The sequence below is a fragment of the Corvus cornix genome, chromosome 9 (assembly GCF_000738735.6).
Source record: "Corvus cornix cornix isolate S_Up_H32 chromosome 9, ASM73873v5, whole genome shotgun sequence".
NCBI classification, from domain to species: Eukaryota; Metazoa; Chordata; class Aves; order Passeriformes; family Corvidae; genus Corvus; species Corvus cornix.
Window position 1 is genome coordinate 24,234,652 of NC_046339.1, and position 19,978 is coordinate 24,254,629.

At 55.0% G+C, this 19,978-nt stretch overlaps 1 protein-coding gene and 1 long non-coding RNA gene across 2 annotated transcripts in view; one reads left to right on the top strand and one right to left on the bottom strand.

The window, feature by feature from the left end:
• The first annotated feature begins 1,851 nt into the window (after window positions 1–1,851).
• On the top strand, window positions 1,852–3,524 carry LOC104696702. The gene is made up of 2 exons (XR_753073.3): window positions 1,852–2,190; window positions 3,180–3,524. It is a non-coding gene; the product is annotated as an uncharacterized LOC104696702 (long non-coding RNA).
• Window positions 2,324–19,978, bottom strand: part of EPHB1 (EPH receptor B1) — an 80,295-nt gene continuing 62,640 nt past the window's right edge. The window contains exons 10-17 of the mRNA XM_039556905.1: window positions 18,744–18,866; window positions 17,471–17,718; window positions 16,978–17,193; window positions 14,735–14,884; window positions 14,028–14,221; window positions 13,447–13,602; window positions 11,487–12,850; window positions 2,324–2,667 (exon numbers count right to left, since the gene is read on the bottom strand). Coding sequence (XP_039412839.1) covers window positions 12,742–12,850; window positions 13,447–13,602; window positions 14,028–14,221; window positions 14,735–14,884; window positions 16,978–17,193; window positions 17,471–17,718; window positions 18,744–18,866 — 1,196 coding nt within the window. The 3' untranslated portion in view covers window positions 2,324–2,667; window positions 11,487–12,741. The remainder of the gene's footprint in view (window positions 2,668–11,486; window positions 12,851–13,446; window positions 13,603–14,027; window positions 14,222–14,734; window positions 14,885–16,977; window positions 17,194–17,470; window positions 17,719–18,743; window positions 18,867–19,978) is intronic.

Below are 19,978 nucleotides of genomic sequence, written 5' to 3' on the forward strand. Positions count from 1 at the left end.
CAGTTAATGTGGGTTGGCACAGAACTTCATCATCGGCCCATATTGCTCCAATTACAGTTTAGCCTGTGGTGCTCTTGGGCTCATCTTTTATTTGTCTTCCACTGCCGAGTGTGGGAGGGAGGGGGTGTGGGAGAGGCCGGGGGATGCGTGTCTGAGCTCTCCCTCCTCCACTGCCACACCTCTGCACGGCCAATACATTCCCAGCCCCTCTCTTCCCGTGGGAAGGGCTGTCCTCGGGCCAGAGCTGTGCATCTGGAGTAAGAGCAAGTGTCTCCCACTGGACTCCACACGTGAGCTGCCCAGGGAAGCCCCTCCTTGCACCCCATGGAGCTGAGCACAGCCCTGGCTCCATTTTCTCCTTGCAGGGGGGTAAATAAGGATTTATTTATTTTATTAGCCAGAGCTAGGCTGGCATCACCCTGGTGTGCCAAGCACAGGGTGCACTGGGATTTCTGGGAGCTGCTGTGGGGTAATTGGAGCCAACACGCTGCTTCCATTTTTCAGACCTGAGAGGCATGAAGGAAAGATTTTTCATTCTGAGGGTTAGGCTCTGTTCTGGCTGTGACAGGGAAAGTTTCTTTGGATGCTGTGTGGCCTCGGAAATGACATCTCGCTCCAGCTGGGACACAGGTGGAGATGGTGACTGGTTATCCCCTGGGGAAAATAAAACCCAGCTTCCAGAGCCCGCAGCTGTATAAACCTGTATCAGGGAGTGAGGGTCAGTCGAGGACTGGCCAGCCATACCCAGGCTCTGCCGAGGGGCTTTGGGCTCCCCAGGGTCCTTCAGAGCCCCATGAACCATCACAGTGACAGCAGGGCTCCCCCAGACCCCGTTAAAAGGCTCTTCCAAGGCAAACCACTTCGGGAACGTTAAGCACTGGGTGTAAATGTCCATGGGTTACTTAAGGGGAAAACCTCGGAGCGACCTGTGTAAGGGAGACACCCTCCCAGTGCCCCAAAGCCCAGAGGATTCAACAACCATGAACACTCATTTAAACCACACCAGAAGCCCACTAGATCAAGTGTCTACTCAATTAAGGACACACAAACAACTTCACTCTGCCCTCCATCAGCTGCTGCCTATTTGCCTCTTGCATAGCCGAAGATGGCAGAGACTCTCTGCTTTCATCACTCGGGATGGGCTCGGCAAAAACCACCCAGAACACCCAAACCAGCAGTTCTACCCCTGTGTAAAGAGGGAGGCAAACCTCACTGTGTATGTGAGTCTGGGGCAGTGGAGTCCTGCCCGCAGGGACCTGGAGCCATCCCCATCAGCACGTGGAACTCACCCACTCAAAAATCCCCGCAGTAAAAACATCCCAGCTATAATGGCCCTGGAGAAGCAGAAAGGACTTGGAAATCTCCTGACGGGAGCTGTGAGAACACCCCACATCAACACCACCTCTGGTGGGACAATTACAGGATGCCAGGGACCGCAGGGCTCTGCCAGCCCCACCTACAGCTGAAGCACCGCTTGCCTCCCTCCCCACGGCTCACCCCACAACCCCAGCGCATGGGAACCCCCACCCCCCCTCCAGAGCTCTCTCAGTAGCAGCTCCTCTTTCTGAACCCCAAGAATCTCGTTGGTGGCTGTGTATTTTCAGTTTACAAAACCTTTATCCCCCGTTTCAGCCCCCGCTGCCGGCCGGAGGATGTTCCCTGTGCCGGCAGGACCAGCTGCTCTCAGCATCACCTGGATCCGAGAATCACAGAATAGCCTGAGGCGGAAGGGACCCACGAGGACCATGGAGGCCAAGTCCTGCACAGGACCACCCCAGGAGCGCGTGTGGCAGAGCCGGACGGGCTGTGTCATTGATCCCAGCAGGACAAAGTGCCCAAGCGCAGCCAATGCACGAGGAAGAATCCATTTTCCAGCCATCATTTACAGTAAGCCTTAAGGAAAGCAGGCTCAAGAGGAGCATCAGCCTTTGCATGGACAGGCTCCAGCGGGACTGGGGACGCGCGGAGCCAGCAAGGACGGCGCTTTGATCCCAGCCAGCGCTTCCAGCGCGGCTTCCCTGAGCGATCGCACACGAGGGCTTTGAAACGCGCTCCGCACCAACACCCGTGCCAGGAAAACTCCTTCTCCCGGCTTTTCTGCTGCGAGCAAGCTGCGATAGGGATCGCCGAGAATAAAGTCACTTCATTTACAAACCGGGGAGCCAAATCTGATAGACATCAACATTCGAGGTAAGTCAAGGAGCGGTGGAGCGCTGCCAGTTCCCCAAATGAATATTCATGTAGAACACTCCCCCAGCTCCGCGCTGAAGAGAGGCCGGCAGCAGGAAGGCTGCCCCGGGGAAGGGGAAGGCGAGGGACCAGGCTTATTTCATCCTTTTTATTGAGTGCAATTTTCTCTTTAGTACAATATTCTCTGAAAGATACTGTTACAAACTCCGACAATTTCAACACAATCAACAAATTGGGGAAGAAGGGGAGGGGGAAGGGGAGAGGGGAGCAAAAAAAAAAAAAAATTCCAAGGGTTGAAATCTTTTACAGACATCTCACTGGTTATGTACAGGACAGGGTAGGGCTGGCCCGGGACACGCCGCGGCTCGGGGGGACCGGGGCGCTGCGGGACCTCCCGGAGCATCCTGCGGTGGGAGGAGGGGGAGCGGCCCCGGGGGCCCCTCTCCGGCGCTGCCGCCCCGCTGCAACTCGACGCCCCTGCAAGGCAAGAGGGAGAGGAGAGGGTGAGAATTGGCACGTCCAGAGCTCCGAGAGCCACGCGTCCTTCCCCGCCGAGCCCCAGCCCCGCAGCCCCGTCCTGCAGCCGGCGGGGGCCGCGCCCGGAGAAACCCAAAGGTTTCTTACAGCACACACAGCCTCTCAAAAAAACCCCAAAACCCAAAAGAAAACCAACCCACAAAAAGCAGGGATTAATTAATATGCTGTCAGAAAAGTGATGATTTCACTGAAAGCTCTCCATTTCTCCTCGGGGGAAAAGGAAGGAACGGAAGAGATGGAATTCTTTGTGAGGCTGAGTTGCTTTAGGGAGAGGAGGCTGGGAGGCGATTTTGGAGGCGGGAGGGTTTCCGTGTCCCCCAGGAGCCAAGATGCCCTTCCCCCCCTCCCACTGCAAGATGAGCCCCCCCGGGGTAAAGCAGGAGCAAACCACCAGGCACCATCAAATCGCTTTTTCCAATGTAACAAAAAATCCCCATTTTCTCCACTGCTAGGGGGAAACCAGAAGGGCTGGGAACCAAAGGAGAAGCCCCAGGAGCACCTTCTCCACACCCTGCAACCAAGAAGTACCGCACAGCAGCAAAATCCCTTTATTTAGCCACTTTGGAGAGGCAAAGATGCTTTTAATATACAATTGCATCTTGGAAACATAAAGGCAGCACATTAAATAACAAAGCAATTGACTGCTGGGTCCCTTTGCTGGGCCACAAAAAGCCGGGGCTCACTGGCTAATTATTGCCGGGCATCCCTGTGCCTCTCCAAACATACCAATGCTTTCAGAAACCCACTCCAGCTGTGCCTGACATTTCACTCCTATTAAAATTCATCATACTCCTGAATGGAAATAATTTTTTTCTTTAGCAAACCCAGGTAGTAATGAAAGTTTTATTTAGTAATGTCGTGTTTGGTGGGAAAAGGGGTAGAGAAAAGGGAAGAGAAATTGAGATTATCTTTTAAAAAAAAGGCAACTTCAGCTGGGGGAAAAGATATTGCTGGGTATTTCTTGGGCACAGGGGGCCATTTTCGCTGCCGTGCTTGGAGGCTTGGTCTCACAGCTCTCGTTGATGGGACCAGAACAGCCAAACAGCTGGAAAAAAGCTGTGACAGAAACACAACCGATGAACGATGCTGAACTCGCTGCCTGAGCCGGGCGGGCCCGGGGGATGGGTGCAAATCGAGGTGGGGTGGCGGCGATTTGTATCAGCTCCGGATTCTGCCACATTAAAGCCGGACGCGAGCGATGGCTCCGGCCCCGGGCGCTGCTCCCGGCTCCGCCACCGCCTTCCCCCGCGGCATTCCCAGCTCTTCCAGCCGTCCTGCCCCAGCCCGCCCGGCAGCAGCACAGCGGGACAAGGCTTTGGGGGTTATTTTCCCTGGGGAACCCGCGCTCTCCCGGCGGTGGCTGCCGGCTCAGCCCTGCCACACGAGCGCAGCCCTTCCCTCCGTCAGGACAAAAGCGATCCGGGGACAGCGAAAGATGATTTGGGCCGACCCCAAAGGATGGATCTCAAGGGACGCGAGGGACAGGTCACGAACAGCTGGAGGAGGATGGGGGCGGGCAGCGCAGCTCATCCCCAGGTACGCAGCCACCGAGTCACCCCCTCATCCCTCATCCCTCATCCCTCCTCCTCCTCCTCCCGGAGCGCCGGCGTGGGAACCCCTGCGAGGCGGGCGGAGGGCTTTGATCTCAGCCCCCGAGGGCTGGCGTGACACAAGCAGCGATCCAAAGGCCACGTTTGTGATGAGAAGGCGTCCCACGAGGGAAGGAGTTACCGAGCAGCGCGCCTGGGATGCGGGCACCGTGTCAGCCCCGGGGCGCTCTCCTTTTCCACACTCACGGGAATGGGCAGAACTGCAAATACCCAAAATAATCGGATGGGTGGCACTGCAAACGCAGCTGCCGTGCCCGTGTGATGCCATGGAAAAAGGGAGCAGCTGGCGGGAACGGGGAAGGATGGAGGCAGCTCTGGGAGTGACCCAAAGCCATCCCTGCATCCTGCAATCCCTGTATCCCTGAGCACAGGCCCATTTCCAAACCCTCTGCAAAGGGAGTCACACCTCACCCCCTTTTCCCTGGGGCCTCCCAGAGCCACATCCCCACCCAGGCACCATCAGGATCATGACATGGCACTGCCACCCAGGCACTGACCCCAGCCTGAGTCCCTGACCACAGCAGCCTCTGGCTGGCTCCCAAATATTTAGGCTGGGGAATCTGAAGAGTTCACCCAAAGCGTGGTGGGGAAAAATAAGTAAACCAGCCACTCTGTTCCACATCTGCCTGTCCATGGAAGCCCCCACAAGGGTGCCATGTGAGGCTCACCTGGCTCCTCAGACAACACTTGGCATGGGCTGCACCTCCCGCTGTCAGTCCTGCTTGGCACTAATTAGCATTGATAATTGCACTGATGGTGACCATAATTTTCCTGCCCTCTCTCCCTGCCTTCACACAAAGGTTCAATCACCTAATGAGGCCCCTGAGGATAATCAGAGAGGAGCAGGTTCCCCCACCACGATGGCAGCTCGTGCACAAGGTGAGGGGATGAGAGAGCGGAGGAGGGAAAGGCACGGCCCAGCTGCTGGATGGGGAAAGCTGCCGAGCCTTGTTTACTTGGGAACACAGACAAAAGTTCACTCCAATTAATTTTTTTAAGTGGATGGGCGTTAATCCCCCTACACTTATCTAGAATTAACACAGCCTTAAGGAGATTTTTGCCTAATCCACTCCCACATCTGCCCCAAAAGGGTGCTGTCTGTGTTCAGGGAAGGAGCAGAGTTCAGCTAATCCACTTAAAATTCACAAGGCTGGTTTGTTCAGATTAACCTCCTCCAGCACTTCCCTCCAGAGACAGGCCAGCAGACCTCAACACCATCCTGCCTCTGCCACTGGCGCGGCCACCCCCTCCGCGGTTGTGTCCCCTGCAGTGCAGCTGTCCATGTGTTGGCATCCACAGGGACCCCGAGATGTCCCCAGAGCAGCCACCACAGCAGAGCAACGAGCAGGGTGGGGCAGCCAGGCTGTTTAACATCCAATGGCCAGAGGAAGGAGAGCTGAAGCAGCAGCGATGCTCGGACGCAGATGGGGGAAGGGGGCAGCTATGCCCAGGCTGGAGAGGTACTCACGGTACTGGTCCGTGGAGGACAGCCAGACAAAAGGGACAGCCCTGGGTCGCCATCCAGAGTGCCAGCAGCTCTGACAACCCCAAAAGGTGCAGGTGAAGGGCACCATGGTCACCAAGACGGGTGCACTCCCCTCCCCAGCACCAATCTGCTGCTCTGACGGGAACCCAGACACCACTTTTACTGCCATGGATGCTCATGGTTCCCACCTCACATCTCTTCCTGCCAGGCAAAGCAGAGCAGGGAGGCCCTCTCCTGATTGGAGCAGCTCCTCTTCCCATGTCAAACGCCCCGGTGAGGGACGTGAGCCAGCAGATCTCCCCTGAGACACAGAGCCAAACCCTGAGGACATCAAAAATGGGACAGCACAACCCAGCAGCAGCTCTGACTCCTCCCAGACAGGCTTTGGAGGAGATTGAGCTCAGCTGGGACAGGCAGAGCCATTCCCCCATGGCAGGAGGGTTGATGATCCAAGATGATCCCCAAGGACCCCTCCAACACACCAAAAATATGAAAAATATAAGCCAAAACAGGAGCAGCAAAGAAATCACTGATGGGGTGAAACAACTCTCCACAGGAGTCCCGTCAGTGTGGACTTGGCTTCTCCTCCATCATCACTCGAGAAGTTTCTGGCGCTTCCAAAATCCTGAGGAGACTCACTGGGAATGATCCAAGTATTGGATCACTATCCACCCTGGCGGGATCCTTCATGGAAGAGGCATCACAGCAGACGATGATTGGAATGTGAAATCCCCTGCAGCCCCTCCCGCAGCGGGGAGATTGGGGCAGCAGGGACGAGCAGCACTGGCTGAGTGCTGGAGCTGGATGTGACTCCCTGGCCCCCACCCCTTCCCAGCAGTACAAGGAGGACGGGTGGCCTTGGAGCGACAGAACACTTCTGGGTCTGTAAATCCATTCCTCACCTCAGAAGCTGATTGATCCTTTTTTTTTTTAACTCAAATTCAATGTTTAAGAGTAACGATTTCCAAGTGAACACAGAGTGGCTCAGATATATCGGCAGTTTTTATGGATCAGAGGCAAAAGCCTTAATTCAGACCTTAACGAAGGGAAACGTGTCTGTCCCCACCGCAGAACAACAGCAAGGGCTGATGGCAGGGCAGAAAAACCTGTCCTAGGCAATGCCCAATGATTTCTCCCAGACCATGGGCCAGCTGGGATGCTCCCACAGAGATGTCCTTGGGATGCAGGCAAACTTACTGACGAGATTCTGCAACCCAACCCCAAGCCAACCCTTCCCTCTCTCTGAATCAAAGCAGAGAGCAGCAGAGATCCCATGGGACTCAGGCTGGCACAAGGGGCGCAGGGGGAAGGACAGCCGTGGTTTCTTCTTGGCAAAGGAGCATTAGAGGCACCAAAAGCTGGCAGGCTCAGAAGTAATGGTTTGAGATCACTCTTATTTAAAAACCGGCTGCCTGCTGTTTTCATCGCAAGCCCTGCTTTGACTTGCAGCAACATTTAAAATTAAATATACATAAGTGCTTTCAAAGAACTGTTAATTTGAAGGTCATTAAATGGCATAAAATACATTCCTTTTTTTTTTTTCTGGAAAGAGGCACATAATTATGCCATTAATACACGCTCTTCTTCCATGTTCAAGCCTCGGATGTGCGAGGGGCTTGGGTTCACCTTCCTCGGCAGAGGCACCCCATCTCCTTCTAATTACTGCCATTGAGAAACCTGCTGCTCCTCCATCACACCCAGGGATGGGGCTGTGGAAAAAGCATGGAAAAGGCCCAGAGGAGAACGATGCAGCTGAATTGCAAATGGGGATGAGGGAAGTAACAGCCACTTGGCAACACCCAGTCCAGTTGTGAGGATCTCACCCACTGATTCTCACACAAGACCTAGGGCCAAGCTCAAAGCAGGGGTTTGGTAGCCAAAAGTTCCTTTTTTGATTTAATGCTCTATGCAAAAAGGACAAAGCCAGCCCAGACACACACAAAAAGAAAACTCTAAAAAAGACATAAAAGGGCTGAGGTTTTTACAGTTGCCATAGAAATGGAGAGAGGGAGCTGACGACTGCAGAGTGCAGAGTGAAAGGCCAGGATCAGGGGCGAGGGCGAGGTGGGCTCACCCGGGCGAGCAGCCACATCCATGTGTGGATATTCATGTGGGATGCAGCCAAAGGAGCAAGGCACCGTGACTGAGCTTCACCCATGAGCAGTGGCGAGGGTCAGGATCCAACCCAGTGGGGTTCACCAGCAATGGGCATCTCCCAGTGATGCCATGAAGATTTTTGCCTTTTCTTTTATACCCCTGTTATACCTTTTTACAACTTCTGTATTCTCAGTGCTTTTTCCCTACATTCTTGGATTTGTTTGTCAAGCTGAGAGACTCAACACTTTAGAAGCTTCGTAGCCAGGGATCAGTGTGCCCCAGAGCCCAAGGTCCTCTCCAGAACACATTCTGTAAACCAAGATAGAACCATCCAGGGGAAGGTTCCTTGGGGAGGGGGGCTCACTTGAGCCTCTCATTGGGGAATCTTTGATAGATCTGCTAATTAGTAACACCCATAATGTTATACCCAATCTTTTTGGGGTGGGCATTTTGCGGGGTGCATTCGACCTGGACGTGTGCACCTAAGGATTCTTAACATAAATACCAAGGTAAAATCCCTTTTTCCCTTCTAAACGTGCATGACTCTTGATTTTAAGACCAGAAAAAGGCATCACCCGCCCTTCCACATGGCACAGGAACCCACCAGGACCCTGTGTGATGGACGGAGCCCAGCCCAGAGGGAAGGCCAGTGCAGTTGGTCCTCTTTGATCCAACACTCCTTTTTCTTCCCTTTAAACCAAAACTCTGCAGGGAGAAAACAGTTTCTGAGCCATCCCTTCTCCTCTGGGATCAAAGAAAGGAAGTCCAACACCAACCAGTGTGGATCCAAAGACGTGAAATCGGAGTGTTCATCTTTAGACCAAGGAAGAGGCTCCCGCTGGAGCAGGAGCAACAGGGCAGCATCAGAGAGGCACCACCCAAGTCAAGGTGAGAGCCTCTTCCTTGGCATCTGATGAAGGAAAAGGAGGAGCAGGTCAAACACAACGCTGCTGCCATGGCCAGGCAGGGACAGCACTGTCACTTCCACACAGAAAGGCTTCACAGTTTGGAAAACTGATTTTACTCGTAAGAAAGGCCTCTAAAGAAACAAAATGGTCTGTCAGAAGTCATCTGAAATTTTTATGCTGTTTTTTTTCAATAAAAAACAAAACCCAAACATGGCTGGTTTGGACTTTCCCCGTTGTTTTCCACTAACAGATTGATGGTGAAATCTTCTGGTTTGGATGAAATGACTTTTATTGAAAGGCAAGAGAACAGGTGGCCCCTGGTGACCCTCCCTCAAGTATCACCTTGACAGCAACTCCCTCGGCCCATGATGCCTCTTTGCTGCAGGGGTTTGGTTGAGCCCACCTGCAATCTCTTTGCTCAGCCCTGAGCACCACCAATCTGCTGCTGGACTCTTGCATGATCCTGGAGGGGACACGTCCAGGTCCCAGCACGAGGCCAAGATGTGAGGACAGCTGGTTAGGAGTGGAGGGATATGGGAATCATCTGCTCTGACACAGCTCAGGAGACAAATGTTGGACAGCTGGGAAAGAGCAACAGAAGGGAAAGGCCACCAGCCCTGGCAATGCCCAGGGGCACTGCTGGTGGCCCAGAGCCAAGGAGCATCATTAGCCAAGATGGTCTTGGCATCTCTGACAGCACCTGAGCGCCCAGACAGCCTGTTTGATCCCTCAGGGGCACCTGGTCTGCTGGGTGGGATGGGCAGGTCTGAATGTTTCACATTTCACATTCACGATGAAATGGCCTCAAGGTGCACCAGGGGAGGTTCAAGTTGGACACCAGGAAGAATTTCTTCACTGAAGGAGTGGTTAAACATTGGAATGGGTTGCCCAGGGAGGTGGTGGAATCCCAATCCTTGGAGGTGTTCAAGGAGCGCTGGGCATGGCACTCGGTTCTCCGGACTGGCTGACATGGTGGGGATCAGTCACAGGTTGGACTCGATGATCTCAGAGATCCATTCTCACCCTATGACCGTGGTTCTGCACTGAAGGGTTTACATTAAAGCAGGGTTGCTGTGGTGTGGCGGGGCAGGGACAGCACCGAGCAGGCAGCAGCAGCTGCTTCACAGGTGCTCGCGGGGCCGGCGACAGCGGCAGGGGAGCCGTGAAGGCGCACTATTGATATTTAGCCTCTGTGGCTGTCACTCGTTCCTTTAAACACCTTTAGCTTCCTTCTCATAAAAGAGAAATCATAAAAAAACCCCACAAAGGACCCTTCAGCAGCGGCGAATACCAATGTGGCGGGGCAGCGCATTAGCATGCGCGGCGCCCGCTCCATCTGCATGTTGTGTTCCGTGTGACAACATCCCGGAATACAGATTTGGGCCGCCGGCATCCCGAGAGGTATTAGCAATCGTCTATCAGACAGGATGAGGAGCAGTCCCTGCTGTTGTAAACAAGGGGTGTTTTTCTCTGCCTCTTTCTCTGGGGGGAGTTCAGTGAATTGAAACAAGCTCATTCCTGCATCTTGTTACTTCCCCTTCTTCTTCGGCAGAGCACGGGTCATCTGCCTTGGGCAATGCAAGAAAAAGAACTGGAGGTGGAAAGTGCACCCCAAAGGGTCCTTCACCTGCTGCTGGTGATGGACCATGAGCACGACCCAATGAACGTGTTCCTCACAAACCACCACGAACTGAGCACGTGCTCCTCACGGGATACACGGGGGTCCCCCCAGCCACAGAGCACCCTGACAGCCCCAACACAGGAGGGACAGTGCCCCCACCCAGGACATGTGGACAGGTGCTGGCAGCAGGCAGAGCACAGGCTTGTCCCCTTGTGCTCAGGGGCAGCAAGCAAATCTGGTGAGGCATCTCCAGGCATAGATGGGAATACGATGGGGCAGATGGACGTGGAGCAATCCCATGGTGTAGCTGGATGTGGGCAGCCCCATGGCAAGGACAGACACAGGGAAAACCCAGAGCCCAGGTGGGCATGAGCCATCCTCACGGCAGTGACGGACACAGGGCATCACTGCAGCACAGACAGACGTGGGCTGAGAAGTAAAGCAGCCCCTGTAACACAGCCGGATATGGGGCATGCCTGTGGCTCAGGAACACCCCCAGGACATGGATGGATGCAGGACACCCCCATGGCGCTAGCAGACGTGGAGCATTGCCACGGTGGGGATGGAAGAGCGAGGAGGATGGAAGGTGAATGAGAGGGTCTCCGTGTACGCGTGAGCCACCGCGCCACCAAATCGCGGCTGGCACCTGCAGCCCCCGAGGCACAGCCACGGCCAGCCCGTGCCAGCGCTCCCCCACCACGCGGGTGCCAGCACAGTGATGGATCACTGCAACTCGCACACAGCCCTCTAAGTAAAAGCCTTACTAAGAGTTCATTCGTTTTATACACTCCCGGCGCGATCCGCGGAGGGAAGTCAGATGGCCCAGCCTTACAATATTCTGGGTAAACACTGACACGTGTCGGGCAATTTTAACCAGATCAATTTGCCTAGGAGACCAATGGAGGAACCAAAAAAAAAATAATAAAGATCAAATTAAATACGGGGAAACATCCGCTGGGAGAGGCTATAAAGAAGAGCAGAAAAATACGGAGCAGGATGGACGGATGGACAGAGACACACAAAACACTTGGACCTACCTCTGAAGCCATGAAACCTAAGTCCATAAATCAATATCAAAATCCTTAGGTCCACAAGATGGGGGAAAAAGTCCTCCATAGCCATCTTCCAGACATCACCGAGGCCCTGGAGGCCTGAGCAGTCCATTTCCCAGAGCATCTCTCCTCCTCCAGCAGCCACCAACCCCGTCACAGCCACGCGGCGGCTCCTCCGGTCCTGTCCCATCCCCGCGGCGCCAGCCGGCCCTTGGCATCCTCCTCCCCACGTGCAGGATGCCGAGCACTTCCTTCACCACCGGGTGCTTCCCGGCTGCCTCCCGCCCCTGGGGGCTGTGGGCACAACCCCTGTTCCCCCCGGGCTGGGGACCGGCCGGCTGCTGGCCGCAGGGTCAGCGCTGGTCTTCGGTCACGGACAAGCAGTGAGTCCACGGAAGGTTGACAACATACACAGGCGCACGAGCGCGCACACACACATGGGAACACCTCTTTCCATTTTCCAGGATGGAGAGTTTGTTTTTTTTTTTTAATCCTCTTTTTTACCTTTTTGCAAAAAAAATGCAAGCAAAAGAGAAAAAAAAAACCAAAACCCAAGGTTTTCTATTGAAGGTACATCTCTTCTTCAATATGAAGACATTAACTGGATTGAGTCGGATCCCCCATGCAGTGGTCAGCGAAGTCCTTTGGTAGTTGCCGGAGCGGCACCTGGGTGGGATGGCAGGGAGCTGCAGAGACATCTGAGGACACTTCCTCCCAGTCCGTGAGCAGAGAGGGGAGCGGGGTGAGCCGGGAGGGCCAGGGCAGGGAGGGAGGGCAAAAGAAGAAAAAGGAAGGTGGTTTCTCCGGACAGGATGCTCCATCTCATGCCTCTCCCTTCCCCAACAGCCCCTTCCTCCTTCTCAGTTTCGACCACTGCTCACTGGTGGCAGGATTGGAGTCTGGTCTCTAGGGTTTGGGTTTGCTTCCCCAACGCACATTGGTTTGTCTTCATCGTTTTTTATGATTTTTTTTTGTTTTGCTTTGCTTTTTAAATATATGATTTGTACATATTTATATGTATTTATACGCTGTTCCCCATGACATTGGTAAGTGTGCTTCTGTTGGTGAGGAACGGAAGTCACCAGTCAGAGGTGAGTCCCAGGAACGTCCTGTGGCTGCGGTCACAGTCCCCAGGCAGTGGCAGCTCCTGTCCCAGCGCTGCCCCGCCTCAGTTCCTCCCCTCCCACCTCTGCCCTCCGCTGCGCGCCCTCCCCGGCCCCTCCCCGTGGGACAAGGGACGTCATGCCATCGAGGTCGGAGACTGGCTCATCTGTACTCGCATGGACTGGACGCTGTTCAGGATCTTCTTCTGGTGCCCAGCCAAAGTCACCCCTATTCTCAGGAGGTCTCTGGAAGACAGACAGACAGACAGACAGAGGAAGGTCAATGGGCAGCTGAATTTCCTCCACAGAATCATGGAATAGGCTGAATTGGAAAGGATCCACAAGGATCAGAGTCCAGCCCCAGGCCCTGCACAGACCCCCCAACAACCCCACCCTGGGCATCCCTGGCAGCGCTGTCCAAATGCTCCTGGAGCTCTGGCAGCCTCGGGGCTGTGCCCATTCCCTGGGGAGCCTGGGCAGTGCCCAGCACCCTCTGGGGGCAGAACCTTTCCTGATATCCAGCCTGAACATCCCACGAGGTGTCCTGGGGGACACCGTTCTGTTCAGGTGGTGAACCTGTTTTGCTGTTGCTAAGGGAGGTGAGGGATGTAAGCTCAGCTGGAACATCCACAGAGCCCAAACACGGCCCTGCGAGCATCACTGGGTCTGAAAGCAGGGAGACACCCACACGTTGACCCCCAGCTGGTGACTGTGGCCTCCTCCAGACTCTGGGTGACCAGTGTGAGGGATGCTCACACCTGTCCTTTGCCCTGAACTGACCTCCCCACCTCCCCAACTGGGCAGCACCCCGCTTTCAGGCGGCCCTGGCACGGCCAACTCACTCGGACGTCATCTGGGCCACCAGCTGCAGGGAGGTGAAGCCAGCCGTCAGGAAGCTGTCCCGGTACTGGCTCATCTTCACAGCACTCAGCCAGTCGTCTACTGAGGTAAAGGCAGTGAAGTCGGGGATGGAGCGGTCGAGGAGGGGCTGAGAAGGCCTGAAACAGGACACACTGCTGGGGACGAGCCCGGCCAGCACAGGGACACACTGCCCAGCCCACCCCTGGCACCCCTGTGCTCCCCCCAGCACACACCCATGGGAGGCCATGAGGAAGGCGTGTCCCATGGGAATACCGCTGTGCCAAGCAGTGCTCTGCAAGCCCGCACGTTGGATTCCAGCTGCGGGAGCCACCGGGATGAGGCGTGGGCAGAGCAGCCACCGCACCCAAATGGTCACACGCCACAAAGAATCAATAGCAAAGAATTATTGCTGTTGCTTGGCTGAAAACTGCATGTTCTTTGTCTGACTGTCAGGCAGAGCAAATACAGAACCCCCCCCCGCCCCCGCCTAAGGATTTATGGATTCTCGAGCCGCTCGGGGAGCCTTTCCCCACGGCATGGGATGGTGACAGGGAGCACTCACACAGCGGTGATGGTCGCCACAGTTTTGAGGCTTGCCGGGTTGCGGATCATTTTGTCCAGGGTGTTGACGATCTCGGTGAAGCGCGGGCGGGTGTTGCGGTCCTTCTGCCAGCAGTCCAGCATCAGCTGGTGCAGGGCGGCCGGGCAGTCCATGGGCGGCGGGAGCCGGTAGTCCTGCTCGATGGCGTTGATGACCTGAGGATGGATGAGGACGGATGAGTGAGGGGGAAAGTGGATGAGGGACTCGGGAGGTTCCCTGAGCTGCCTGTGCAGGCAGAGGGGCTGCAGGCAGTCGGGAAGGCACGGCCAGCCCAGCTGATCAGCAGCCAAGGGAGCGGGAGGAGCCGGGGGCTCCGCGAGGTTAATCTCCGCTCTGATGCTCCGCGGCTGCAGTTCCTCCCAGCAGAGAGCTGCCACTCATTATCTCGGCGGATCTCGCCGGAGTACAGCAGTCACACTTCCAAAGCTCCTTCCCTGCTTGTAAACCCTCTGAACATTTTCAAAGGCCCTGCAGCTTGCTGAAGTCCAATTACCAGCCCACTGGCTTTTCTTCCCAATTTCCCCTCCTTGCTCACCAGCCTGTTTCATCTCCAAACCAAGTGCTCCCAAGGCTCCTGGAAGGAGCAGAGAGCCCTTCAGGCAGGGATTTCTTTTGGCAATGAGCACCCCCTGGCCCCCAGAGCAGTGTGGATGACTCCCAGTGCTTACGTCTTGGTTGGACATGTCCCAGTAGGGCCTTTCCCCGAACGACATCACCTCCCACATGACGATGCCGTAGCTCCAGACGTCGCTGGCCGAGGTGAACTTGCGGTAGGCGATGGCCTCTGGCGCCGTCCACCTGACAGGGATCTTCCCCCCCTAGAAAAAGGGACTTCAGCTGAGAAATGTCTCCCTAGGTAGAGGAGGCTGGATGCCCACAAGCCACAGTTGTGGGGTCATCCCACACAGCCCAAACCATGGGTCCCTGGGGACCCCACCAAGGAGTGGGCAGGTGGCACCCGATGGGATGAGGAGGCAGGAGCCATAAACAACTCCATGAACGTATCTTGTACCTGCCCAAAAGGGCTTAGCTGAACAAAACAAATGGGTTTAGCCAAGGATTTACCCCACTGACTGACACCACCCCACTCCAGCAGGACCCAGCACATCAGTGGCCTGTCCCCCAGGCCCCTTGCCAGGGAGTCACGAGATGACAAGGCTAAGCATGACTGGGCTAGTGCTCGTCACAGGTAAGGAGCCACAGGCATCCCCATCCCTCAGCCTTCAACAGAAACACGGCTGAACTGAAAGCATCCTCTACAGATTTATCTGAGCTCCCACAGCTGCCAGAAGATCCTTCCAGCCCTGCTTTTGGAGTGGAAGGCAAAAAGAAAAACACCTTTAAAACCCAATGGAAAGCACTGGTGTAGAAAAGTGCCTTTGGCAGAGAGCTCCTCATTTCTCCCAAAGGCTCAAAATCAGGCTCAGCATCTCAAGCCACCCCGCCAAGCCAGGGCAGGTTGCAGGGCCAAAGGCCATGCCAAGGGCGCAGGGATGTGAGCAGAGGCAGCACGCACAGAGGGATTGCTCCCTGGAAAAGCTCCATCAAATAACCACAAAAAAAGCCAAGGGATAAGGAAAACCACAGACACGCACGGGAATTTTCTGGGGGCAGGACTGCTCTGTAAATCGTTTAGCACAATCGTTTTCCGTAGCCTTTCCGAGGACGCGTCAGCTGCTCTTGAAGGATGAATGGCAAAAAATTTGATTTGACTAACTACAAATGGAGAAATTAACTGCTAGGTTGTTTTTCCTGCCTTTTCCCCAGAGCGAAAAGACTGCTGTGGGAGGCAGAGTGATGCAATCGCAGGCACAGCATCACTTCCCAGCTGCCGGGGAGATCTATTATGGCCTAAATTAAATAAAAACACAGATGAGATAATCTCTTTTTATCTCTGAAGGTGGGGAAAAGACTAATTCATGCCTCGTCTCAGCAGCTACTGCTGGGGTATTTGAAGGAAAAATAAAAGCTGGGTGTCTGCTCAAAGGCTGCTGCCTGCTGGAAGGGTCTGGGCAGGGAGCGGGGCAGGTCCCGGGGGGACAGGAACATCCCATTGAGCAGGGGAGGGACAGTGAGGGGCTGCAGCTGGGCCAAAACATTGAGTCAGCCTTAAAGGCATGCCCCTGGCTTTCCCATTTTGGCAGCAGGAGCCAGCCCTGGCACCTGGGCACAGCCCAGCAGCCCGAGGAACTGCTTTGGCAGGAGCTGGTGCAGCCTCGTGCTGGCACCCACTGCACGCTCTTCTGATTAATCCATTAGATGAGGCCAGCGAGTTGCTCATCCCTTTCCCCTCTGATCATCCTGAACACCTCTCAGGGGCTCACAAGCAGGACAGTGGCCATGCTGGGGAGCTGGGGGTCCCCTGGGGTAGCCAGGAGCAGGGGGAGAACAGAGCTGCCATTACCTACAAATGAGTTAATCAAGGAAGAGAAGGGTGGCTGGGGAATGGCAGAGCTCCCGTTAGGCTTGTCTCTTTAATTTATGCTTGGAACAAGTTTCCAGCAGGGAAAAGCAAACCAGACCTGGAACACTGGGGGAAGGGGAGTTAAAACACCAGGAGTTGCTGTGATCTCCCTGCCTCCCCTTCCTGTCTCTCCAGGGACTCCTCTGTGCACCTTTCCTCCACAGAGGAGAGGGAAGAGCCTTATCTGGAAACTGCAGAAGGCAGAAAGGTGCTTAAGGGAGGAGGGAGCTGGAAAACTTCTAAAAAGGAGGAAGAGAAAGGAGGGAAAAGAGGAAAATTTGTGGAAACCACAGCCAGGACCTCTGGATCATGAACCTATGTGGTGGGAACGCTCATGAGGTGCTCCCACCCATGCCAGACTGTACATCCAGCACCCTTCTGCCAGGTTCAGCAGGTGCAGGGCACAGGGAATGCCAGGGAGGAGAACATCCTGCGGGAGGTACCTACCAAGGAGCTGGTGTAGGTGGGGTCAGACGTATCGTCCTGCAGGTAGCGCGAGAGGCCGAAGTCGGACACTTTGCACACCAGGTTGCTGTTGACCAGGATGTTCCTGGCAGCCAGATCTCGATGCACATAATTCATCTCTGCCAGGTACTTCATCCCAGCAGCAATCCCTCTGAGCATTCCCACCAGCTGGATCACTGTGAACTGCCCATCGTTTTGCTGCGACCAGAAAGAGCAGGCACTGGGTGAACATGCAGACCCCACAGTGGCACCAGGGCCACTCACCCCAACCTCAGGAGGATGCTGCACCTCCCCAGAGGACTCCAGCTGCCCTGCCTGCTTAAAACAGAGGTAACCACCCCAAAGCACACATTTTCGAGATGTATGGCACACTCCAGCCAGCTCCCAAGTTAAGCAAACAGGCTGGGATGTACAAACAGCACACCAACATCCCATTCCCAAATCCCACGGCCCACGTGGCCCCGCCTCGCCTCACCCGCAGGAAGGAGTCCAAGGCCCCGTTCTCCATGAACTCTGTGATGATCATGACCGGGCGGCTTTTGGTGACCACCCCTTCGAGGCGGATGATGTTGGGGTGGTCGAACTGCCCCATGATGCTGGCCTCGCTCAGGAAATCCCGGCGCTGCTTCTCCGAGTAGCCGGCCTTGAGCGTCTTGATGGCCACGTAGATCTCCCGCTTGCCTGGCAACTTCAGGCGCCCTTTATACACCTCTCCAAACTCCCCTGCGAGCACGAGATGGAATCATTTCGGTTGGAAAAGACCTCCAAGATCACTGAGTCCAACCTTTGATCAATCCACGCCAGAGCTACCACCTCCTCCTCCTCCTCCTCCACACTAAACATTGCAAAGAGCAAGGGGGCCTTGCCCAGCCCACTTGTCCTCTTTCAAAGGGCCAATGTCTGCTGCTGGGGACATGTTTAGGTTTGCAACCTTCTCCAAGGTGACAGACACATGCAGAGGCTGCAGCCGCCTGTGCAAACCCCCACAAGGAGATTTGCAGGGAAAGTGCATCAACATTTAAGAACTACCTCAAATACCAAGTGTCAGCATTGACAATCTCGGCTGCCTTTCTGCACATCACTTATCTTGGGGTGGGAAATAATTGGGCTGTTTACATTGCTGCTCTCTGATTTAAAATACAGAGAAAGCAGGACAGCTTTCACTTCACCAAAGCCAGATTTGCCTGTGGAGGGATTACATTTAAGCCACTTTTGCAGCCACTTTGCCTTGATGAGCAGTGATACATCACTGAACCTGATCCTAACCAAACTGACTCATTGCTTCCTCACAGCTTCCCCTCCCCGGCTTCTCACTTTCTCCTCTATGAGTATGACACAGTTATTTAAAAATGGCAATAGAACAGCACAGATCACACACACACACATGCACATGTGTGTATCTACACACACGTATGGGAATATGGCACAGACTACAGTGAGATCGGGCCTTTCTTGTTATCTCATGGAAAAGCCACATGGGAAATCCCAAGAGGCCCCGTGGTCAGCCAGTGAATACATTCCTGGAGCCTTTCCCACCTCAGAGGAACTTTGAGAGCATAAAACAACCTCATGTCCACCCTAGCCCCTCACAAACCCAGGAAAGCTTGATGTTTCAAGGCTTCATTGAGGGCTTCCAGGTGAAGGACCATGTGTGTTCCCCCACAGAGCTGCTCCAGGTGGGTGCCTGGCCACACAAGAGCAGCAGAGAGGGCAGAGAAGGATGGGCAGCAGGAGACAGAGAGACCCACCTGCCCCAATGACTTCTTCAATCTTCACAAAGGACACATCGATCTCCTTGGCGAACTCTCGGACGGCTTCGTTGGGGTCCTCGTAGGTGAAGGGGTCGATGTAGATCTTCATCCCCGGAGACCCTTGTTACAGGGACAACAGGGACAACAGCAGAAGGGAGACAATTACAGAAACAGAGTTAATAGAGTTGTTTGGGTTGGAAGGAGCTCAAAGTACCCCCATGAGCAGGGACACCTTCCACTAAACCAGTTTGCTTCAAGCCCCACCCAACCTGGCCTTGAACAATGCCAGGGATGTCTCTGGCTGCCCAGTCTCTGGGCAGCCTGGAAAACCAAGAGCAGTTGTACCATGGCCAAGGACTGGAGACCCTTCTGTCCTCACACTCTCCACTAAGTGGCTGCTATCACTGTGCTCGCCTTCACAGACCCTTCTCATCCTCTTTGGGCCACCAATTCACCCAGATCTCCCCTGAACCTCCTCCTCTCCCTCTCTGCCCTCCTCTCCTCCACCATTCTCCTTCCTCTTCCTCCTCCCCGGCAACGGGAGCAGTTACAGACCTGAACTACAGCGCACCGGCTTTACGGTGAAGGCTTTATGAGGCTCCACGCCTTAGTGAAGAAATATTTATTTACCCAAAAAGGCCTCTGATGGCTTTGTGGCGGCTACTAAATTGACAGAGTGCAGCAATTATAACCAACAAGCTGGATGGATCCGTGAAATACGGCTTGGCTGGACGCCGGGACACGCGGGAGGTCCCTCACCCGGGGCAACGCGTGGTAGCAGGATCTGGCCACGCTGCAGGGACACACACACAAAGTGGGCTCTTGCCCCTTTCCAAGGGGGAAAAAGCAAAACCAGCTCCCCAGATTTCCCAAATGGGGTTGCAGACATCGAGTTTGGATGCCGGGGGCTTGCAGAGCTGCCAAGGGGCATGGTGGTGGGGCACGGTGAGGTCACAGGGCTCAGCGGGACACCGGTGTTGTACCACCACCCAAAAGGGACCTACAAGGGGCTGCGGTGTCCCCCTGGGCGGGGGTCAGCTTCCTGTGCCATTTCTCACACAAAAAGGGGACCATGGATGGCACAGCAGCCCCTCAAGGTCATCTCTGGTGGAGACCAGGCAGGACATCACTGCCTGGTCCCCTCCCTAAGGCACCTCGCCCTTACAGGGACTAACAGCACTCAATTACACTGCTCAGGACCTTTTCAAGGCCATGATTCCATCACACTGGTG